General features: G+C 39.5%; 1 protein-coding gene across 2 annotated transcripts; it reads left to right on the forward strand.

Annotated features, from left to right (window-relative positions):
• Positions 1-2,013: 2,013 nt before the first annotated feature.
• Positions 2,014-16,609, forward strand: prkab1a (protein kinase, AMP-activated, beta 1 non-catalytic subunit, a). Of its 2 annotated transcripts, XM_061734415.1 has the most exons (8): positions 2,014-2,119; positions 5,936-6,095; positions 6,201-6,367; positions 7,762-7,855; positions 9,676-9,790; positions 11,022-11,155; positions 11,329-11,397; positions 13,113-16,609. In XM_061734415.1, the coding sequence occupies exons 2-8, from the start codon at positions 5,952-5,954 to the stop codon at positions 13,188-13,190; spliced, it is 801 nt and encodes a 266-aa protein (XP_061590399.1). In that variant the 5' UTR covers positions 2,014-2,119; positions 5,936-5,951; the 3' UTR covers positions 13,191-16,609. The 2 variants fall into 2 exon arrangements, with proteins under 2 accessions (XP_061590399.1, XP_061590400.1); XM_061734416.1 differs by lacking the exon at positions 13,113-16,609 and having other exon boundaries at positions 11,022-11,168.
• The last annotated feature ends 6,355 nt before the right edge of the window (positions 16,610-22,964 follow it).

Raw genomic sequence — 22,964 nt, forward strand, 5'->3', positions numbered from 1 at the left:
AGCTCCATAAAAGTGCACACATGTAAAAGGCTATGTAAAAACAAAACAAGAAACAGACAATATAAATATATGTACACCATAAAAATGAATGAATGAAAGAACATTGCACATGAATGAATGAAAGAATATTGCACAGTATGAGGTAGCTTATCAGTGCAGATATGGCAGTGCAGTTGTATTAATGCAGATTAGTTCAGAAAGTTCACAGGAAAAAGCTCCCTGAGTCTGTTTGTTCTGGTCCGTATGGACCTGAAGCGCCTGCCAGGGGGCAACAGGTCAAAGAAATGGAAACCGGAGTGGGTGTTGTCCTTTAAGATGTTCCTTGCCCTGCTGAGGCAGCGGGAGCTGTAGATGTCAGACAGACAGTTCCTCTGACACTAACATGATCATTATGACTGATCAGTTTCAGTCTCGTCAGACTACAGGACATGTTTCCCAAAACTAAGATCTCTGTCTTCATGTGCAGCTGCAAACTGTAATCTGGCGTTTTTGTGGTGGTTTTGGAGCAGTTATTGGCAGTGACACGGATTCTCTGTTTTCGTGGTTTCAGCCACTGTCTTTTGAAGGTCTTCTGTTGTTCTAGGCTTCATTTCACAAGTTTCACCGGGGCACTTTTACCTCCCTGGGCTGTATGGCGGCTGTACCTGCAGCTTGAACACATGAGCACAGGACCTTCAGGCCCCTGGAGATTGGACTCAAGGATGAAGCAGACTTGTTGAAGGTCCATAGTTGTTTTCATGATGTCTTGGTGGATTTATTTAGACTTTTCCATCATGTCATTGAATGAGTCATGTTTGATGGTGTACCTGAAATACATCCACAGGTGGGCCTCCAGGTAACTCAGACGTGGAAGCCCAAAAGAGTCCTACTAACTCTTGAAAGCCCTAGTCAACTTACTGAACCCCTGACTGTGTGTCTGCGTTGACTCAGACGGATGTATTCATCGCGATGGAGCAGATGGGAACGTTTGCGGAGAAGCTGAAGAAGAGAATCCAGGGCCCCATCCCCGAACGGATCCTGGGAAAGGGGACTGTGGCGGTGAGTTGAAGCAACGCGGGGGAACCGTCGGTCTTGACTGTTTTGGTTCTGACGTTGTTGCTGCGCTCCTCAGATAGTGAACGCCTTGTTGTACCTGAAAGAGAAGCACGGCGTCATCCACCGAGACGTCAAACCCTCCAACATCCTCCTCGACGCTAAAGGTCAGATCAAGCTGTGCGACTTTGGCATCAGCGGGCGCCTCATGGACTCCAAGGCCAAGACCCATTATTACCATTATTACCCATTACATTATGTCCAGGCCTGAAGAATCTACATGCAAGTCATACAAGCTTCCACTGCAGCACACCTGAATGTGCACAAGGGTGCGAGGACCCATTCATCGCTGCTTGCAGCTTTAATTTGATTCGTGTTTGTGTTGAACAACATTTCTCTCTTTGCTTTGAACATGTATTGTTAAGCTTCATTGACTATCCATCTGTTAAAAAAAAACAATTTATATCATTAATCTTATTATATTATTGGCAAAATGGTTTATTCACAAATCCCGTTATATCAGAAGCCTCTTTTTTGTATTTTTGAAAATGAGGACAAACAATATATCAGAACCATTAGACTCTCCACCAATGCAAATGCCATCAAGGCCTTAAGTTTGTGTGCTCTTTTTAATGTATTTTTATAGTATACTTTAATGCATTTTATATAATAATAACAATAATGTAAATTCATAGAGTTATAAAGGGGTAGGAACTAGGAAAAAGTGTATACTTATTCCTACTCCTTTTTAGAACCTATGTGCATATGAAGATGTTACTGTTTATTTTATTTTTATTTTTTATATACATGTTCGAAATAAATTCCTTCATTCATTCATAGTTCATTGTGTCCTGATTTCCCGCCGCTGAGTGTGTGTCTCCCCCTGGCGGTTGTATTGTGCTCTTTGCATTTTGTCTTCAATAAAAAAAAATTCAAAAGAAAAACCCCTCGCAGTCTGTCGGTTCTGCGCATGCGCGGGCGGGGGGCGGGTCGGTTCATCAGAATGTTGTTGTTTTTGGCTCCGAGCAGATGGAGAGCTGACGACCACACCACGACGACGACAGCCTCGACATCACATGTTAATGAGGTAACATTACTGCTCAATGGCAGTCGGCGTCGACAGTCGTGCTTCCATCGTTTAATGGCAGTGACTAGTTGTGAGCAGGCACAGTTACCCCGCACACACCCCTGGGTGCTGCGGCGCTAGCTCCAAACATGACCAGAGAAGAACGGGGTCAGGTTCTGGTTGAGATGGTTAAAGCTGAGCTCTAAGGGCACAGTCTTGGGCAGATAAACCCTTATGCTATGTTCACAAAACAGTTCAGGGATTTGTTTTTACCTTCCAAATATGAGAACGTCATGAGTTGCGTCTTTATTATGATATGATATGAATACTTTATTACAGACTCAAAAGGTTCCATATAAATACATAAACATTACAGGTCTCACATTAAAGTACATGCAAACATCTGTTCCAATGTTTCCATAGTCCAGATGTGTACCTTGTATCCAGTACTCGAGTTGTAAAAAAAAGATCAGGGGGGATGGTGGATTTTATCATATGGGGACAGATAATTTGTGCTGATTACAAATAATATAATATATTACAAATAATAGCAGTGACCAAAACACCTGCAGAAATACTGCAGGAATGACATAGCAGCAGTTAAATGCAGCCTTCTGTAAGCTTTAAATATCCACTGGGCTTACATCAAATACATCAAAACACAACAATAAAAAACACTTTTCTGAACTTATCAATATGACTCTGTCCTTCACAGGATAAGTCAAATGGATCACTGCAAAAACTCAACATCTTAACAAGAATATTTGTCTTATTTCTAGTTAAAATGTCTCATTTTAGTAAAAAAAAATCTAATTACATTTAAAACAAGACTCATCACTGGGAAAAACAGCAATTTTCACCTGTTTCAAGTAGATTTTCACTTGAAATAAGTAGAAAAATCTGCCAGTGGAACAAGATTTTTTTGCTAGTAATGAGAAGATAAATCTTGTCCCACTGGCAGATTTTTCTACTTATTTCAAGTAAAAATTTACTTGAAACAGGTGAAAATTGCCAAATAAGTTATTTTTCTGGTGTTATTTTTCTGGTGATGACTCTAAATGTTGAAATAGCAGTAAAACCATATTCATGAAATGACATAATGGATGGAAAGGGGGGATGATTTTTACTGTTTTTATTTCAGGGGGGCTGCCATCCCCCCTCATCCCCCCTCAACTCCAGTACTGCTTGTATCACTCCATTTGATGTTAGTGAGTGCAGTTATTAGACAATTTTCTGACTCATGGAGTCGACACATAAATTTAAACATAAAATTCCTCAGCAGAGCATGGAAGGTGGGGACATAACAATTAACAAATAAAGTGCTAGCACTTGTCCATCTTGGAAGCTTAAGGAGGATCCTGAACGCATCATTATATATTACCTGCAACTGCTTTAGCTTGGCTTTGGTGGTATAATTACACCAAAGGTGAGCCGTGTAAAGAGGTGTACAATAGGCTCTGAATAGATTAATTTAACATCAGCTGTGCACATAAGGAATCTACGGGCACAATATCGGCGTATTGGAGTATAGAGCTGACAGCACTGACGCATCATCATCACAAAGATCCTCATTTATGATGTGAACCCAATACCGTACTCTCTTAACAACATCTAAGGGGCGGTCTGACGGTAAGAATGGGGGAAACCTGATCCTCCTTAGCTTTAACAATCAGAATAACACTCTTCTTAGGGTTAAACACAATGTCATACTGGACTCCATAGAGCACACTTTAAGCAGTTGCTGTAGCCCAGCCCTGTATGGAGACATGATGACCAGGTCATCAGCATATATGAGGTGATTAATAACACTATCACCTATCATACATCCGGTCTTGCACTGACTAGGCTTCATGGAAAGATTATCCATGTAAATATTGAAGAGAACAGGTGACAAAATGCCACCCTGTCTCACCCCATTAGTTACATGAAAAGGTGCAGATAAACTACTGCCAAAATGTGCTCTTGAAACCAGCCCCATTAACTGTTCTGCCCCGACTGGGGTCATCATAAAGTTAATTTATATTTACGTCTAGTGACACAAAAATACTGCTTACTAAGGTTTAATAATTTAACTATTCAAAGACAATTCATAGACAATGTTGAATTTACTCAAGTTTCTTCTATTACATTCTTAGGTGTCATAGGTGATGAAAAATGATCATGGAAGTGCCATACTGAACTTGTCTGTAAAAAAACTATGAATCGGTATTTTGAGTAGAATACGATCACTGGTGAATCAATCTCGTATTTTAACTTGTTATTATAGCTTAATTTATCCATATATTGTGTATTGTAATTCTATATGGGCAGCTACATGTCCTACTTTTCTCAATAAGATCCTGCTAGCCGAAAAGACAGTTTTGTTACTTTTGCCAAAAAAACAGAATCTTCTATTTTTCTTTTTAGAATTTGTTATCCGTCTTCAATGTGAAGATCTATCAAACCTGTGTGTTTATGTATATTCATCTCATCACCTGCCACTCAGCTTCCAGAATTTTTTAAAGTTTTCCTCAAACATCCATTCATATCAGACATGACACTTTCACCTTCCTTTATGCTGGACTTCACACAATCAACGCACTTTAAAATACAGAGGACCATCCCTATGGAACAATTTACCTACATCACTAAAATCAATATCTTCACTGGCTTTGTTCAAAAAACACTTGAAAAAATCATTCTTTAGTTAAGATCAGAAACACTTCCGGAATTGTACTTCTTTTCATGCAATTATCTTACTTGCTGCTGTTACTGTTGTTATTCTTGTTATGTTTGTTTTATAAAGGGGAGGCATTTTCATAAGCCTTTTTGGCTTCCACCTCTCCTGCTTAATTTGACCATTGTCTTTACTGTTTATACAGGTTCTGTTTTATGTGCAAATAAACTAAACTAAATTAAATTGTCTAGCAGCTCTCTTAGGGTTTGTGATGAAGTTGTGGTTACATTTTTACACCAGCTTTGCGCTGACACATCTATGATAAGTAATCTATTCGTGTAAAGCTTATGCTGATCTTCTTTAATAAGATTCAAATAAAATGTATTCAGTATTGTGTATCTCATCAGGTTTATAGTCTCTAAAGCAGGAGTCTTCAATTCTGGTCCTAGATGGCTGGTTTCCTGCATGTTTTAGATGTTTCCCTGCTCCAGCACATCTTGATATAAATGGCTGTCAATAATAGACTTGTGCAGACCTCAATGACATGACGATCATTAATTAGAATCAGGTGTGTTAAAGCAGAGAAACATCTAATACATGCAGGACACCGGCCCTCGAAGACGGGGATTGAAGACCCCTGCTCTAAAGTGTCAGCAGTGTTATGTAATAACAAACACGTGCTCTGCACTATCACACAAATACAGTGGGTGTTTGTAGAGATAAGGTACCCTGCTGGCAGAAATGTTATGTGAGGGTTATGTTGAAACTCTATTATTATGTTATTAAATTCTCACAACACAGATACCTTCATGGGACGTTGAGAAATATCTGTGGTATTCAGTTCCAACCTGCAGAGATATGTGAATGGTCATAGTGTAAGCAAATAAATCCATACTCTGCAGATATGTAATACAGTGGGTATGGTGCTGTATATGATGCATTCTTATAAGGACATTTGCTGCTTTAATGTATTATTGATACATTTGGTTTATATATTTTTTTCTCTGACAGTTATTGTGAATCAGTACAGGCTGGGGCTGTAGTAATTCAGACCTCCTTTTAGTCCTGCGACCTTAAGAATCTTGATGCAGCTGCTGTAAATGATTAATTACAGTACTTAAAAGTGCATTCTTGCTTAGTTTCTTCTTAGTTTTACTTAATTGTCTCAACTCCTCTCGTAGTGACCTTTAAACAGACATGGGGAATACAAGCAGCGAGAGGGCCGCCATGGGCCACGGGGAGAAGCGGAGGGACAGCCGGGGAATCAAAGAGGGAGAGAGACCAAAAATCCTGATGGATAGCCCAGAAGATGCTGATATTTTTCACGGAGAAGATATGAAGGTATTGTGTTCCGTCTCGTCTGTTACACTCAGACTCATATGAACCCTACTCACAGTATAATACAAGTGAACAAATGTCTTATCATGGTCCCTATGGATATTTAAGGCTCCTTTAGGAAAAGAGGAGTTCCTTGCATGGCAGCAAGACTTAGAGGCAGAAGACAAAGGGCCCACTGTGGATCGGCCAACGGTCTTTCGCTGGACCGGAGACGGGAAGGAGGTCTACATCTCTGGATCCTTCAACAACTGGGCCAAAATTCCCCTCATCAGAAGGTAAGAGCGTGTGCTAAACTTTGTAAGATACTGTTTAAGGTGCACTTTGAATGAGTAGCTGTCACAGTCTAATCTGTTTCTTATTGTAATGTTTGACTGTCACCCATTTTGTCACTAAACTTGCAAGAATTTCCACATTACAACTGTATGTCCAAATAAAAAAAAAAGATTTGCTGTAATTAATGACGAGTTGTTGCAGAAAAATATATTAAATAAACCATGCAGATATCATAGAATAGTTCTATTATCTTATGTCTGCTTTAAATCATTTTTACATTTAATTAAAAAAATGTGTTATTCATTTTAAGAGTTTTAGTTTTTAACTTTGTTAAGCCAGTAACAAGTTTAGAAATACCTGCAATTTGACAGTTTGACAAGTCGCAATACCTTCAGTGCACACAGTGTTTTATGCCCTCCGTACTACAGCTGTGCTGAGTTTGTTGTCAGTCTCCTCGGCTGCATCAGTTTTCTCCTTTCAGCCTGAACTCTTATGAGCACAAATGTATCAGTTATGACTTCCTGTTGCTTCCCCATGTTGATTGTTTTTCTTTCTTACCTTTTATTGATCAGGAATACACAATCTCATCATGGCAACAGCTAAGTGTATCGTTACATCTTTGCATCTGCACTGGGAAGCCGGTGAAGGATGGAAAAAAAGGGAAAAAAATAAACAAACAGACAAATAGAAGTGCTTTCAGCCACAGCCAAGTATCTAATTCAATCACTACATATGCTTGAAGGAAAGAAAAACATCTTAATGGCATATTCATGCAAGCTCCATGCAGACTTCATTACTCTGGCACTTTAAAACCAACAGGTTGTACATTTTTTCTTTTTACTTTATATTTTATATCTCACTTAATATTACTTGTTCTTTTGTATTGCACTAAATCACCACAACAAATTCCTTGTGTGTGTTAAAAAAGTACTTGGCAATACATTTTTTTCTGATTCTGATTCTAATGCATGCTCATAAAAACCAACAGATGCAGTCTCAAAAAAAGCAGATACATGTTGTTAATTAGGTCTACGTTAAAGTCAACTTCATTGACAGCTCTGCTTTACGAACAGGACAAGCATAGGGTCCAAAGTGTTTTTCGAGGAACTCACTGTACGATCATGTATAAGTATAGGCTGCTGGTAAAAATGGTAAAAGAATTTTAGTAAGGCCAACAAAGCAAATTAAGAGTTTTGTTTTATTTATACGGCGAGTGTAAATATTCATTTACAAAAAACAAAAGACTGTTTTATCCTTCTTTGAAGTGTTTGAAGTGTTCTGGTTGGGATTTGGGTGTGTGTGTGTGTATGTGCATATGTTAAGTAGCTGTAGGTGCTGATGAAACCCATGTCAAAACTTACTGGTGTAACAAATACTTTCTTGTCATTTGTCAAAGTCAGAACACTTTTGTGGCCATTGTTGATCTACCTGAAGGGGAACATCAGTACAAGTTTTATGTGGATGGCCAGTGGACCCATGACCCAGCTGAGGTAAGCAGACATGCTTATTTATAGATGGATGGATGGATGGATGGATGGATGGATGGATGGATGGATGGAAGGAAGGAAGGAAGGAAGGAAGGAAGGAAGGAAGGAAGGAAGGAAGGAAGGAAGGAAGGAAGGAAGGAAGGAAGGAAGGAAGGAAGGAAGGAAGGAAGGAAGGAAGGAAGGAAGGAAGGAAGGAAGGAAGGAAGGAAGGAAGGAAGGAAGGAACGAAGGAACGAAGGAACGAACGAACGAACGAACGAACGAACGAACGAACGAACGAACGAACGAACGAACGAACGAACGAACGAACGAACGAACGAACGAACGAACGAACGAACGAACGAACGAACGAACCTTTGAAACCAGTGGTCCGCAACAATATTTAACATAAGCAGCCATCCCCCTCCCCACCAAGGTCATCAGGGTGTGCACACACACTCAAACAGAGTAATCTCAGAGGAGTGCTTTGCAATTAATTGAATTCTATGAATTGTGATTACAGTTTTGTCTACCAGTGATCACAAAAACAATGTAGTGGAGAAAAGGCAATTATATTGCCAAATATTGTATCTTGAGTTCTGAATGACATGCACATTATTAGGAATAGATTTGGCTCTAGTCTAGGTGAATTATTCTCTCCTCCTTTTTGTGTTTAACGTAAAGTTCTTTATTTAGGCAAGATTGAGGTCATGCTGGTGTTTCTCAGAAAAACAATGTTCAAGGGATTATGTGAGCTGCTCTGTCTGTTATGTTGACCTGAATCATTTTTTTAATGTTTTTTATTTGAAAATGCAACATGTCCTTTGTTAAAGATTTTATTTGCTCCCAATACATACAGTCTGTTGCATTTGTTTTGTTTGGTCAAAAGGAGAAAATAAAGAATAGGCACCTTGTTCTTGTAATCTGGGATAAGCTCCCAGGGGCCTCAGGAAAGGAGGTTCAACAAACTGAATAAAAAAAAATAATAACTCAGAGTAAGTCTGAGTCTGGGTTTTTGTCTTTTTCTGTTCAGAGTTAGTTCATTCAACTCTTGGGTATGTTAACCCTGGGGGTAAGGGGCTTATGAGTCGGGCCATTTTTCTCACAGTTTTCTATCATTCACTTTCTAATAAAATAAGATAGGGTATGTTCAGTCTCCCCGTTGTTATTCAGAAGACACACATTTGCAAATAAATAATAGCTAATAGCAGTAAACCTGCTGATGTCTGGCAGGTTTACTTCAGGAAATATTTGTTTGAGTTAATCACGTATAATTTGAGTGGGCTCATATATAAAGCTGATGTTTCACTTTTTTAAGGCTGAAAATGTAGACCATCATTCATGATTCTTATAATAAATATGCATTAACTTTGGAAAATTAAAATTAATTCCCTCCAGAAGCAAATTTATATACTGAAAAGTGGTGCAGAAATTGTTGTCAAATAAAGCTTGTTCTGACTGTTGTAACATTAACTTTAGATGATGAATTGTAATGGTTTTGTGTGGTTTGTAGCCATCTTTTACACAACCACAAGTATAGCCTTTGAGTTTTCATTCATGCATTAGTCTGAGGTACAAGGTTTATATAATTTACAATGAAAAAACATGCCCGTCCACAGAACTACTGTAAAAATGATTAAAATTAATTAATCAGATGAATCTTAAGCATGATAAACCATGCAGCAGGGACATAATTACAGGCAGCACAGTCTCATTTTTATTCATTGCAATTGGCTAAAGCGGTTTGTTTGACTAAAAGCTTTTTAAAATAAAACTTTTTTCCTTTTTTTTAAATGTTGTCTAACTGAGCTTTGTGAATGTGATTGTGTTGTGTTTCTGAACAGCCTGTCGTAACCAGCCAGCTGGGCACAGTCAACAACATTATCCAGGTGAAGAAAACTGACTTTGAGGTGTTTGACGCTTTAATGGTGGATTCACAGAAATGCTCTGACATGTCAGGTGAGTAAAGACTGATATCTATCATGTTTATTTCTATTTATTTTGGATACTAATAATGTATCCATCTCGTTAGAGATGATATTTAGGTTTTTACAACTACTAACCTTTGCTTTAAAATGCTTCAAAATAATGCAAGGATGTAATCTTGTCGGTATCAGCCTTGCCCAAACAAACCTGTTGTGAATGAATATGTGTGCACTCAGATGAAAGGTTTGCCCTGCCGAGTTAAAAGTAGAGTGTTATCCAATTCCAAACATGCAGCAAAAGTATGCATTTCTTCTGGCGAGTTGATCCAGAGACAGCCCGCCACATTAGCAGTTTCTAGTCGGCACTTTGTAGCCGCGACCAGTGAATAACAGGTCTGATTATGAGATTGATGAAAGTCATACAACCAAAGGTTTTTAAAAATGGTCCAAAATAGTTTACACTGTCTTCAAACCAGATTATAAGCACTATCTACCTGTACATTTATTGGCAAACATGACAATGTTTTTGCTTTAAATTTGGCGGTAGCCTGTGCTTTAAATTTGTATCCAACACAATACTTTCCTGCCTGGTGATGGACTGGCGACATTTCCAGGTTTCTTGTCTGCCTCTCATCACAGATGTGAGCTGGGATAGACTCCAGTAACCCTGGTCAGGAAATAATATGTGTAGATAATGGATGGATAATACCTTACTATACCAATTAAGTGTATTGACTTATAATTGTTTTACACAATAACACACTGAATTGTTTTTCATTGTTTTGAATTATCATAACAGCACAAGAGCTCTCATTTCCTCTACTCTTATGAGTTAGTGAGTGAGTAAGTTAGTGTAATATAATTATTCGTTCTTGTCGGAGAGGAAAGCATTTACTTTTCAATCTTTCAATACATTGAGTGCATTTTTAAAATAATACATTGAAGATATCAGTGAATGCAAAACAAGTTCTTAAGTCTCTAATTGGAAATAGGTATTTAAAGACAATATGGGCTTAAAGGCAAAAGTGGCCTAATGATTCCTAACAGGACTTGTTTACATTTTGGCACGTGAGGGAGTAAAATCATTAAAATGTCCAGTAATTAAGTTTTGGAATTTCCAAATTTGCTACCACATTTGTACTTTTTAACAGTCAAAGGTCATGTTCATGGAGCAAATATCTTTATGTAATTTTAGGGTTAATATTCATAGTCTGAAGACATTTGAAATATATCTATATTGTGTTTTGGTGGTCTTCCTCCATCAGATCTCTCCAGCTCTCCTCCGGGGCCATATCATCAGGACGCTTATGTTCCCAAACAGGAAGAGAAGATCAAATCTCCGCCTATACTTCCTCCTCACCTCCTGCAGGTCATCCTCAACAGAGACACGGGCATCTCTGTAAGTGACTATGGTTTGTTTATTTAATTATTATCTTTCTTGTCTCAATACACAGTTTATTTTTTGTTTGTTTTTTCAACTCATTGTGATGTATTATTCCTGAAAACTGAAACTGAGCAAAATAAAGCAAATTCAACTTTTTTGGTTTGATCTATTGTTTTATTTTCCTCCAGTGTGACCCTGCATTGCTTCCAGAGCCCAACCACGTCATGCTCAACCACCTTTATGCTCTGTCCATTAAGGTAACTTCCTATTCTTGTGAATGACACAGAGGGTTGCTGAGGGAGGACATTTTTACCTTACATTTCCAGAAACGTTTTATGACAAGTTAAAGGAGCATGAGGCAGGATTGAGGCAGAATTTATGAAAATAATTCGTATACGTTTTAAGTTTTATAGTAATAATGTCAGATGAAGCGTTCCAAAACCAAAAAGAATGAGCCCTCTAGTGCATCTCTCCGTTGCCTTGAACAGGCTGTGTGCTGCAAAATGTGCTGCAATTGTGACCGGAAAAGGAGCCTCATGCTCCTTTAAGCTTTGGAATTTTTGAAACATTGCAGTTTATAAGAATTAATGGGACTATACAGAAATTAATGAGAATTTGGGTGAATTAATTGAAAAAGTGTGATCATTTATCATGCACAAATGAGTAAAAATAGGCTTGATGAATAGTTGAACACCTCATTGTCCATAATGGGTGCTACCATGGAGTAAATTTATGCGGAGACGTCCAGTTTGCTGCTAGATGAGCACGTGTTGTATTTATTAGTTGCATTTTAATATCATAGATCAAATATAACATCAATATTGACTTAACTGGATGGTTTAGGCTTAAACAGTGAGGCTTCAGTAATCCTGGTGTGGTGTGGAAGAATCCAGAAAGGAATTTTTTGAAATGTGATGAGGGAATGTGAACTATATACATTAGTAATAGTCCTTTAACTACTACTGTCTTTTAGTAGATGCTTTTATCCAAAACGACTTACATCTGAGAACCATGCTATAGGTGTGGCAGAGGAATGCGAGTAGAAATTCAACTGAATTTGTATTAATCTGATTATTCTGTTGCCAAATATAGGCAGAAAGATTTATTTTGTTCAACTACATTTAACTTCAGTGTTAAAATAACATTTTGTTGTTTGTTTATTTTTACAAATTTTCAAACATTCCTGCAAATTCCCAGGAGAGGTTTCCAACCTTGAACATTCTTGGAACTTTGCACTCTAATGATGCAAGAGCAAAATGATGTGTTTGATCATTTTGACCATTACCTGACTGCTGATGTGGGAAACAGCAGCTGTGTTACGGGCCGACCTTGAAATCCTGAGCTTCTGTCACTATCAACAAGCTATCACGCAGCCTGGAGAAGAGATCCCAACTTTGGAATGACTCCAATAATAACAATCTGTAGACGAGACATGCCGACCGAATCACAGATGATTGACCTTCTTCCAACATTCTGGCATGAAAAACAAACTGAATATAAATGTTACGATGCAAACATGGGCACCAATGCCAGGCTAAATGGGGAAAATTTGAAAAAGATAGAACAAACAAGCAAAGTTCAGACTGCCAGTAAATGTCTATCTAAACCAAACATGGATTTTCCATTTGAGTAGGCATTGGCTTAGATAGTCTGACTTTTTTCCATGAGGTAGCAAAGCTCCTGAAATTAGAGATGTTGGTTTTATGTTGAGGTAATTTTCTCAAAAGAGAGTTTATCAGTGCAATAGGGAGCAGATGAAGTGTTTACATGCTTAAATGTGGATACGATTATTTTTAACTTCAGAGTCAATATTTTATCTTTTCATAGATGCACTCAGCCTTTAGGACTAGTCTGCAATTAGTCTACAATTAGTTTAGTGTTATGGCTCTTAAAACTCACATTTTATATGACATACATTCATTAAGAATGTTTTGTGTAGTTGTTTTCTTTTAACTCTTGTCCTTTGCCACAGGATGGAGTGATGGTGCTGAGTGCGACACATCGCTATAAGAAGAAGTACGTCACCACTTTACTTTACAAGCCCATCTGACTGGAGAATGTGTTTTTCTTTGCAAGCTCATGTACTCCTTATTCCTTCTTGTGTACTCAACCGTACGCCAAGTGTACAAAATATCACGGCTAGTGTCATACCGCTCACAGGTCCTACCTCTTCAAGCTCCTGACTTGATGGAGAAGCTCTAAATGATGTGGAACGGAGTAAAATAGTCATTTGAGAATTTTAGAATTAATTTCCAGCACAATCCAAGACTGGTTTTTGTTTGATATTTTACAATAAGAGCTTAGAGATAATACATATTATAAAACATGGTCTAATGATGGCAGAAAGGCTTGTATGGGTAAACCTGATGAATAATTTCAAAGAAAGCACTTACAAACAGGCTTGAAGGGGTCATTATGATGATTATTGCTTTAAATATTCTGAGCTTTTGACACACAGTCAAAGACTGAGTTTGGTGAATTTCTTTGTTCCAAACAACAGTCAGATGCAAAATAGTGTTTTATATAACCCTAAAGCTGATGTAGTTGGACTAAGAGGATTTGTGACCCCTTTAGAACTTTAGAATTATTTTTACATAAATAGCAAAAACCGAAGACTGATGATTAATCACTGCATTTCCAGCATGTTTCGGTGTGTATCCAGCTCTAGTGAGCCCAGAACTTTCCTTATCAGATTGTTGAGTTTCTTTGAGACACTGGCTCTGATGCTGATGCCCCAGATCAGATTACTGCAGATAAAACTGCTCTCTCAATTCCGCACTTATATATGATATAAAGCATCTTGCTGCAAACATTGAAGGAGCTTAGCGTCCTCAGGAAGTGAAAATCTGCTGTCCAGGAAAACCTTGGGGCATCTTTAGTTCTCTACCACCTTCTCCAATAAATAGTGTTCTTCTTATTCCTGGTTATTTTAAGATCCATAATCATCTGACATAACTATTATTGATATTATAAGCTATGAATAGATGACATAAAGTGATTTCCCAGTTCTCTGTACTCACCTCCATCCCCCACGATGCACCTAACAACAGCAGAGTGTATCCAACATCAACTTCATGAAACTCCAAAATCAGTGGATATCAGCCTGAAAGGTACATGTTTACTTTCTGAGGAGGGGCATTAACGATCCTTCAAGCTGACTTAGGGACTGATCAGTAATTGCTGAAAATGTTTTGTATTTATTGTTACACCAGGTACTGAAAGAGAAGGTTCTCTCATTAGATGACAGCTTTTATATTTTCGCCTGTTTTGAAAAAAAAAAAAAAAAAAAAGGGTTCTGTGGATCAGCCTGATGCTTTAGCTTATGCAGTTGTGTGAAAAAGAGTTTACCCCCTTCCTGATTTCTTATTTTATTTTGCATGTTTGTCACACTTAAATGTTTCAGATCATCAAACAAATTTAAATATTAGACAAAGATAACACAAGTAAACACAAAATGCAGTTTTTAAATGAAGGTTTTATTACTAAGGGGGAAAAAAAATCCTAAATCCAAATCCTTCTATATCAAGAAATCGCTTAAATAGGACCTGCCTGACAAAGGGAAGTAGACCAAAAGATCCTCAAAAGCTAGACATCATACTGTGATCCAAAGACATTCAGGAACAAATGAGAAACAAAGTAATTGAGATCTATCAGTCTGGAAAAGATTACAAAATCATTTCTAAAGCTTTGGGACTCCAGCGATCCACAGTGAGAGTCTTTATCCACAAATGGAGAAAACATGGAACCGTGGTGAACCTTCCCAGGAGGGGAAGCGACAACTCATCCAAGAGATCATAAAAGACCCCATAACAACATCCAAAGAACTGCAGGCCTCACTTGTCTAAATAAGGTCTCTGTTCATGACTCCACCATAAGAAAGAGACTGGGCTAAAATGGCTGCATGGCTGCATGGTTCCAAGATGAAAACCACTGCTGGGCAATAAGAACATAACGGCTCGTCTCAGTTTTGCCAGAAAACATCTTGATGATCCCCAAGACTTTTGGGGAAATAGTCTGTGGACTGACGAGACAAAAGTTGTAAGGTGTATGTCCCATTACATCTGGCGTAAAAGTAACACAGCTTTTCAGAAAAGGAACATCATAGCAACAGTAAAACATGGAGGTGGTAGTGTGATGGTCTGGGCTGTTCTGCTGCTTCAGGACCTGGAAGACTTGCTGTGGTAAATGGAACCATGAATTCTGCTGTCTACCAAATAATCCTGAAGGAGAAAGTCCAGCCATCTGTTGGTGACCTCAAGCTGAAGCCTCTCGGGTTCTGCAGCAGGACAATGATCCAAAACACACCAGCAAGTCCAACCTCTGAATGGCTGAAGAAAAACTAAATGAAGACTTTGGAGTGGCCTAGTCAAAGTCCCGACATGAATCCCATTGAGATGCTGAGGCATCACCTTAAAAAGGAGTTTCATGCTCGAAAACCCTCAAATGTGGCTGAATTACAACAATTCTGCAAAGATGAGTGGCCCAAAATTCCTCCACAGCTGGAAAAGACTCATTGTCAGTTATGGCAAATGCTCAATTGCAGTTGTTGCTGCTAAGGGGCCCAACCAGTTATTAGGTTTAGGGGGCAATCACTTTTTTTACACAGGGCCATGTAGGTTTGGATTTTTCTTTCCCTTTAATAATAAAAACCTTCATTTAAAAACTGCATTTTGGGTTTACTTGTGTTATCTATGTCTAATATTTAAATTTGTTTGATGATCTGAAACATTTAAGTGCGACAAACATGCAAAAAAAATAAGAAATCAGGAAGGGGGCAGACACTTTTTCACACAACTGAATGCTTAAAGAAATAGAGACAATTCTGTGACTGTATCTTGTACCGGTACACTCTTTGTATATACAGTCACTGTTTTGGATGGTAAATAATCATTCCAGTCCCACATAATCTGTCTTGTTGTTTTTGCTTTATTGTTGCTATGTTGAATGCAAGGCAATAATGACAGGGTGGGACTCTGAACTGTTTGTAATATTTAAGTAAAAGACCTCAAAATAAACAAGGTTGTTCTCATATTTCCCACAAAGAAACAACTCTTCAATCAAGACTGAATGGATGCACTGCAGTAGTTTTCCACTGTTTCTCTTCTGCTCTTTATGTTAAAACTGATGAGTTTTAATGAGTGATGACCACAATGCACATAGTAGGTATATAATATATTAAATTATAAGTGATATATATTTTATAACACTAGTTGATGTGGATTATTTTGTTATTACATATTGTTTTTATGAAGTTTGTTTTATTGTCTTGTATTAACCATTCCAGTAAAGACAGTAGCAAATTGTTAGCACTTTTTATTTAATGTAGATTTTGCACTTTTAGAGCATGACAATGTATCACATGTTTACCACTTTTAAAATGTGTGAAATGTGTTAAATCAAGAATCACATAAACATTGATCATTTCTGGCTCTGTGTGTCATTTGTTTATGTCACATGACATCTTCTGTAGCACCATCAGTATTCATCAAGTGAGGGTTTATTTTTGTCAGCCGATGAGGCTAAACAGGGAACAACACCTGAAACACAAAACAGAGAACATTCAAACAGCATTGTTTTAAGGATTCGGTATGGTTTCATACACTTCATGATTTTCATCAAGTGTGTTGTGTTATAACTGGGGGAGAATTCATGAAAATCGTTCACTTGGTGACAAGTTTTTGATAATTGGCATGATGTTAGGTATGGACATAAGGTTTTCAAAAACCATCGCAAACAAATTGGGACGTCTCCCTAGTGGCCGGTTTGCAGAAAATTCAAAATGGCTCCCGCCGAAAAGACCAAAGGTCATATCTCAGCTTCTCTTAGTCCTAGATTGTTGTATATTGTCACTTTCTCTACTTTTTTGGTTCTAAGAATTCAATTCTGAGATAAATGTCCTATTTCAAGTTCATGTTGAAGGTCAAATTTAATTTTCATGGTCATTTTTTGCACAAAAAACTCTATCTCTAGAATTAAGTCACATAGAAAGGTTATATAGGGCTGTAGACTCCTATTTTCACCCCCAAGGAATGCAATTTTCTGTTTATTGGACACGTCACTATCACTGTAGTGTCAATCATCTCATTGGGTGAGCACAGTGGCCTTCATTCAGCCTTAAAACTTAAACTTAAACTTAAACTTTATTTATTTATATAGCACCAAATCATACAATATAAATGCAACACATGGTGCTTTACATGCAGAATAAAATAACAATAAAAAACTTAATTTAAAACATTCCATACGACCCCACCCCCCACGCGTACACACACACTCACTCACACTCATATACATGTGCACACACTCACACGCCCACACGCCCACACACACACACACACACACACACACACACACACACACACACACACACACACACACACACACACACACACACACACACACACACACACACACACACACACACAGTAAGTGGACTGGTGACATGGCTTAGCACTAACGATCCAGGTGAGGAAAACACTACCTATGGGTGGCCGTCCACACCGAGAGGCTCCGCCGACCATGACCACAAGGAGCATCGCCACAGAGACCCCCCCAACCCGGACAGACCGGGGCAGACCCCACACAGAAGGTGGAGTCCCACCCCCAGCTACCCAGGCCTGAGGGACCCCCATGACGACACCCCCATGGGCGGAGCAGACACACCTCCCAGTGTGAACGACCCCCCTGAGGAAACACTGGAGCTAAAAACTAAAAGATTAAAAGAAAGTAAAAAATGCCTAAAAGTGTAAAATTTTAGAGAAATCTATATAAAACTTAAGATGAATAATAAATAACATAAAATAAAAAGTCACTAAAATGGATTAAAGTTTTAAAGATAATAAAAGAGCTAAAGAAGTAGACACAATAAATAGCTAAAAAGACTAGGTAAATGAGATCAGATAAAAGCCAAACTAAAAAGGTGTGTCTTGAGCCTCCTTTTAAAAATATCAACGTTCTCTGCGGCCCTGAGGTTCTCTGGCAGGCTGTTCCATAAAGAAGGGCCATAATGGCTGAATGCAGCCTCACCGTGGGTTTTGGTCGCGGTTCGGGGAATGGTTAAAAGGCCGGTGCCAGAGGACCTCAGGGTCCGTGAGGGTTGATACGGTAACAGCAGATCAGATAAATAAGATGGCCCAAGACCGTTAAGACACTTAAAAACCAGTAAAAGAACCTTAAAATCAATCCTGAAGCGGACGGGGAGCCAATGCAGCGATTTTAAAACAGGTGTAATGTGCTCCCGCCCTCTGGTCCTCGTCCTTAAGATGAACGTAACCTCTGAACTAAGTCACAGTGAAAGAATAGGATTTTATTTAAATAACACACACAAAAAAACATCAGCTGCGCATATTTAAACTCACTTAACACCTACAATGCCTGCCTCTATCGCCTCGCAGCCACAGTTAAGGAGAAGTGCGCATCCCTTGCTGCCATCTTCCAGATCTGTCCACTATGACACCCACACTTTGGTTCTGGCATTCCATTCCCAACCCTAATCACTTTGGGACCGGAATATTAGGAATTTTGGAGAAGGATTGCTTCCAGACAAAAGCTGCAGTATGCAGGACACGCTTGCCATGCTGGAATAAGGCGTGCTGGGTCGGGGGGATTGAATCCAGGGACGTGAAGCTATGGATGAAAAGAAGCTTCCTGGCTTCATTGACTGACCCTTCAGTCCCACCCCGCTTGACACGAGTCTGGGATTTGAGACTTGCCTCTATATACAGTATGTGTCCCAGACCGCATGCATTCTTGTCGTCCTGTCAGTCATCAGGCTGCGCAAGTAGAGTAGCAAGTGCATTTGAGTGTATTCTCCGAACACTCTGGCACGCTGGGTGTTGATGATATGTATTACTGCTGCCATATCCAGCAGAACTACAGAAGCCACTTTGGCTGATGGAGAGGGGCCAGGACCAGGCATTCCTGGTAGGCATTCCAGAATATCTGACTTGGTTCCTGACCGGAGCTTGCCTTGATCGGACATGGATGGAGGCTCACGCTGATTGTCATGCTCAAATAATTCATCGATGTCTGGATAAGGACGGGCTTGTAGGAACAAGAAGAGCTTGGTGATTAGAGCTGGATTTGCCTTGGCAGGGCCCAGCTTGCTAGCACCCTTCTTCAGATCCATAGGTGGCTGGTTGGTGAATGTGAACAGGGCAGCTTTTGGAATGACATCAGATAAGGGTTTGGTTTCTTTTTCTATTATGTCCCTGACAAACTCTGTGAACATAGTTTTACCAATGTTTGGTGCTTCCCTGAGGCAGGTTGAGATCTCATGGTCCATGACCTCACCGGTATCCAAGGTGATGAGCTCTGTATCCATTTCTTTGAAGGGATTGACAACTTTGTCATCCTTGACACTCACAAGATCACTCAGACTGCAGGCAAATCTGATTCATATCTGATTCTTTCTCATATCCGATTTTCATGGCTGACTGTCCACACTGTTTTTAGCAAGTGTCCAAATCGCATCTGGCTCTGTTCAGACTGGGCCACATCATTGACTGATCTGACGGGTTGCCGTAGCAACGACGTCGGAGTGGAGGCGTCACCCAGCGCGTGTATTGTGTGACGTCATGTAATTGCGACAACAAAATATAATAATAATAATATAATACAAAATCCATACCTTTATTATTATTATTATTATTATTATTATACCTGTAACGTAGCTCCACAACTCGAAATGGGCGGGTGGTTTGGCGCATGGGTCTGGTCTGGCGTCGCGTAGAGTGACGTCACTAACAGTCAAAACCGATTTGAGTGTTTGGAGCTGTTCAGACTGAGACGCATCTGCCCAAATGCGATATGAAACTACCTCCCGGAGGTGGTTTCGATCTGGTTTGCAAAAATCGGATCTCATGCAGTTTAGGACTGTTCAGACTTCAAAAGAGTCATCCAGTTTCAATCTGGATGGGCTAAAAATCGGATATTGGCTGGCAGTCTGAACGTGGCCATAGAGCGTTCAGATGATTGAGGAACTCCTTTTGTTCAGCATCTGCAGACTCTGGGTGCTCCAGACTTTCCGTGTTCCTTGAGGCAGAGAAACAGGCCACCTCAAACTCATCGCTGGCCCATAGGACTTCAGGTTTTGAGAGCTTGATTATCTCTTTCTCCTCTTGCTGACCATAGAGGCCCTTTGATCCTTTAGAAACTTGAAGAAATACTGCACACCAAATAGTTCAATGGACTAGAGTTTTCAGAACAAACTAAGGTCAGTAATAGCTAGGTAGCTCAGTAATCTACATCGATTTAAAATGTACCTTGCCTTAACCGGCAAACATGAAGCTCTGATGAACGTTGTTTTGCAGAATCATGTCAAGCTTGCCTGAAATGCAGACATGGCAACTGCAAACTCCACTCATGAATGTTGGCAAGTCAATGTACTGTATATATGCTACACATCTGGACAATCACAGTACTTACTTCACACGTGGTTCTTCTTGTCCCAAGAAACTCTGACATAGCATTTGAAAAAGTTCTAGGGTGCCCCGGTGATTAAGTGGTTATGGTGAACGGTTCCTGTGACTTATGTTAGAGATTTGGCCAGTTTTTGGCTAATGATTTTGCAACAACAAAACTAGTGATTGTAATATATGTCCAATAAACACATTGAATTCCATGGGAGTGAATGAGGCTAGAGTCCTTTAATTTTTCTATGTGACTTTGTTTCAGATACATAGACAGTTTTTTTTTTTTTTTTTTTTTCATCCATCTATTTTCCGCCGCTTATCCGTTACCGGGTCGCGGGGGCAGCAGTCTCAACAGAGATGCCCAGACGTCCTTCACCCCAGACACTTCCTCCAGCTCTTCCTCCAACTCTTCCTCCAGACTCTTCCTTCAGACTCTTCCTCCAGACTCTTCCTCCAGCTCTTCCGAGGGGAGTCCGATACATTCCCAGGCCAGCCAAGAGACATAGTCTCTCTAGCGTGTCCTGGGTCTTCCCCAGGGTCTCCTCCCGGAGGGACATGCCTGGAACACCTCCCTAGGGAGGAGGGACATGCCTGGAACACCTCCCTAGGGAGGAGGGACATGCCTGGAACACCTCCCTAGGGAGGCCTCCAGGAGGATCCGGTACAGATGCCCAAGCCACCTCAGCTGACTCCTCTCAATGTGAAGGAGCAGCGGCTCGACTCCGAGCTCCTCCCGGGTGACCGAACTCCTCACCCTATCTCTAAGGGAGCGTCCAGCCACCCTGTGGAGGAAATTAATCTCGGCCGCTTGTATCCACGATCTTGTCCTTTCGGTCACTACCCAGAGTTCATGACCATAGGTGAGGGTAGGTGCGTAGATTGACTGGTAAATCGAGAACTTCGCCTTTCGACTCAGCTCCTTCTTCACCACGACGGTCCGGAAGATCATGCTTTCATTGTGGCTTTGTTCTAAAGTTGAGTTCATCTTAAGCCTGAACGATTGCTATAATGCTCAACCAATTAGATTATTGATACTACAGCGATAGTGACCTGTCCAATAAACAGAAAATTGCATTCCTTGGGGGTGAAAATGTGGGTCTAAAGCCCTATACAATATTTTTACTGTATGTGACTTAATTCTAGAGATGGAGTTTTTTGTGCAAAAAATGACCTTGAAAATTAAATTTGACCTTCAACATGACCTTGAAATAGGACATTTATCTCAGAATTGAATTCCTAGCACCAAAAAAGTAGAGAAAGTTACAATATACAACAATCTAGGACTAAGAGAAGCTGAGATATGACCTTTGGTCTTTTCGGCGGGAGCCATTTTGAATTTTCTGTAAACCGGCCACTAGGGGGCCATCCAAATTTGTTTGCAGTGGTTTTTGAAAACCTTATGTCCATACCTAACACCATGCCAAATATAAAAAACTTGTCACCAAGGGCTTGATTTACTAAAGGTTTGCGTGTGTAAAAACGTGTGCAAACTTGACAGCACCCGCAAACCAAAGTGCGAGCTGATCTACTAACAGCGTGCAAAGAGGACTGCGCCTCTCAAATGCGCAAAATAGCACACGCAATTCATTTAGTACTTTTGTCCTGATGAATAATCAATATGGGGCGTACCCGCCAGAAATCGCTAAATACTGGGAGGGGAAGATGCAAATATGTCCATTTACCACGCGCAATGAGATTTACCAAGCCTGAAAGTTATTGCGGGGATTGTGATTGCGTCTGTATTTAATACGTTCGAAAGGAAGGTGCTAATCTCCACATGCAAAAGGAGAAATATTTTATTTGAATGTTAAATCGAGTATTATTCAGCAAAAGGTTGCCACAGGAGGCACATTAATTTTTTTATTTGTGATAATAAATAAATCACGTGTTTTCATGGAGAAAAAAGTGTTTCTCATTGTGCGCCTATACTTGTTCTGCAGTTGTCATACCCCGGTGTTGTGCCGTATTCAGCACCCCTGCCGTGAAAAGCACCCCCTCGTCTGACAAAAATTATATTCTCATTCCGTGTCATGTTCTGTTTAGCGTCCAGTTTTGTGTTAATGATTCATGTTTAAATGCGCTCATTGATTCCACAATAGTCATACTTTCCCACAATCACAGTCACAGATAACAAAAATCGGGTAAATGGTTATGTCATTAATTAATAGCCTGCTTACTGTGTTGTCTTCCATAATATTTGTAAATATATATAATATAAACTCCTAAGTATGTGTTTGTGTGAGTGTGTATATATAAATATATTGAAGTGTCAGTGTGTTGTTTTTTTTCTTGGTCTACTTATCATTGAATATGAGGGGGTGCTTTTCACGGCAGGGGTGCTGAATACGGCACAACAATTTGCCTCTTCCACTAATATCTCTAACTCCAACTCGTCAAATTTCATTTTGCGC

The sequence above is a fragment of the Cololabis saira genome, chromosome 11 (assembly GCF_033807715.1).
Source record: "Cololabis saira isolate AMF1-May2022 chromosome 11, fColSai1.1, whole genome shotgun sequence".
Lineage (NCBI taxonomy): Eukaryota > Metazoa > Chordata > Actinopteri > Beloniformes > Belonidae > Cololabis > Cololabis saira.

Bases quoted from the DNA above. Each gene is read 5' to 3' on its own strand.
- prkab1a (XM_061734415.1), top strand. From the start codon at position 5,952: ATGGGGAATACAAGCAGCGAGAGGGCCGCCATGGGCCACGGGGAGAAG. The intron at 9,791-11,021 runs GTGAGTAAAGAC...TTCCTCCATCAG, and splicing joins GAAATGCTCTGACATGTCAG to ATCTCTCCAGCTCTCCTCCG. The intron at 11,398-13,112 runs GTAACTTCCTAT...CCTTTGCCACAG, and splicing joins TTTATGCTCTGTCCATTAAG to GATGGAGTGATGGTGCTGAG.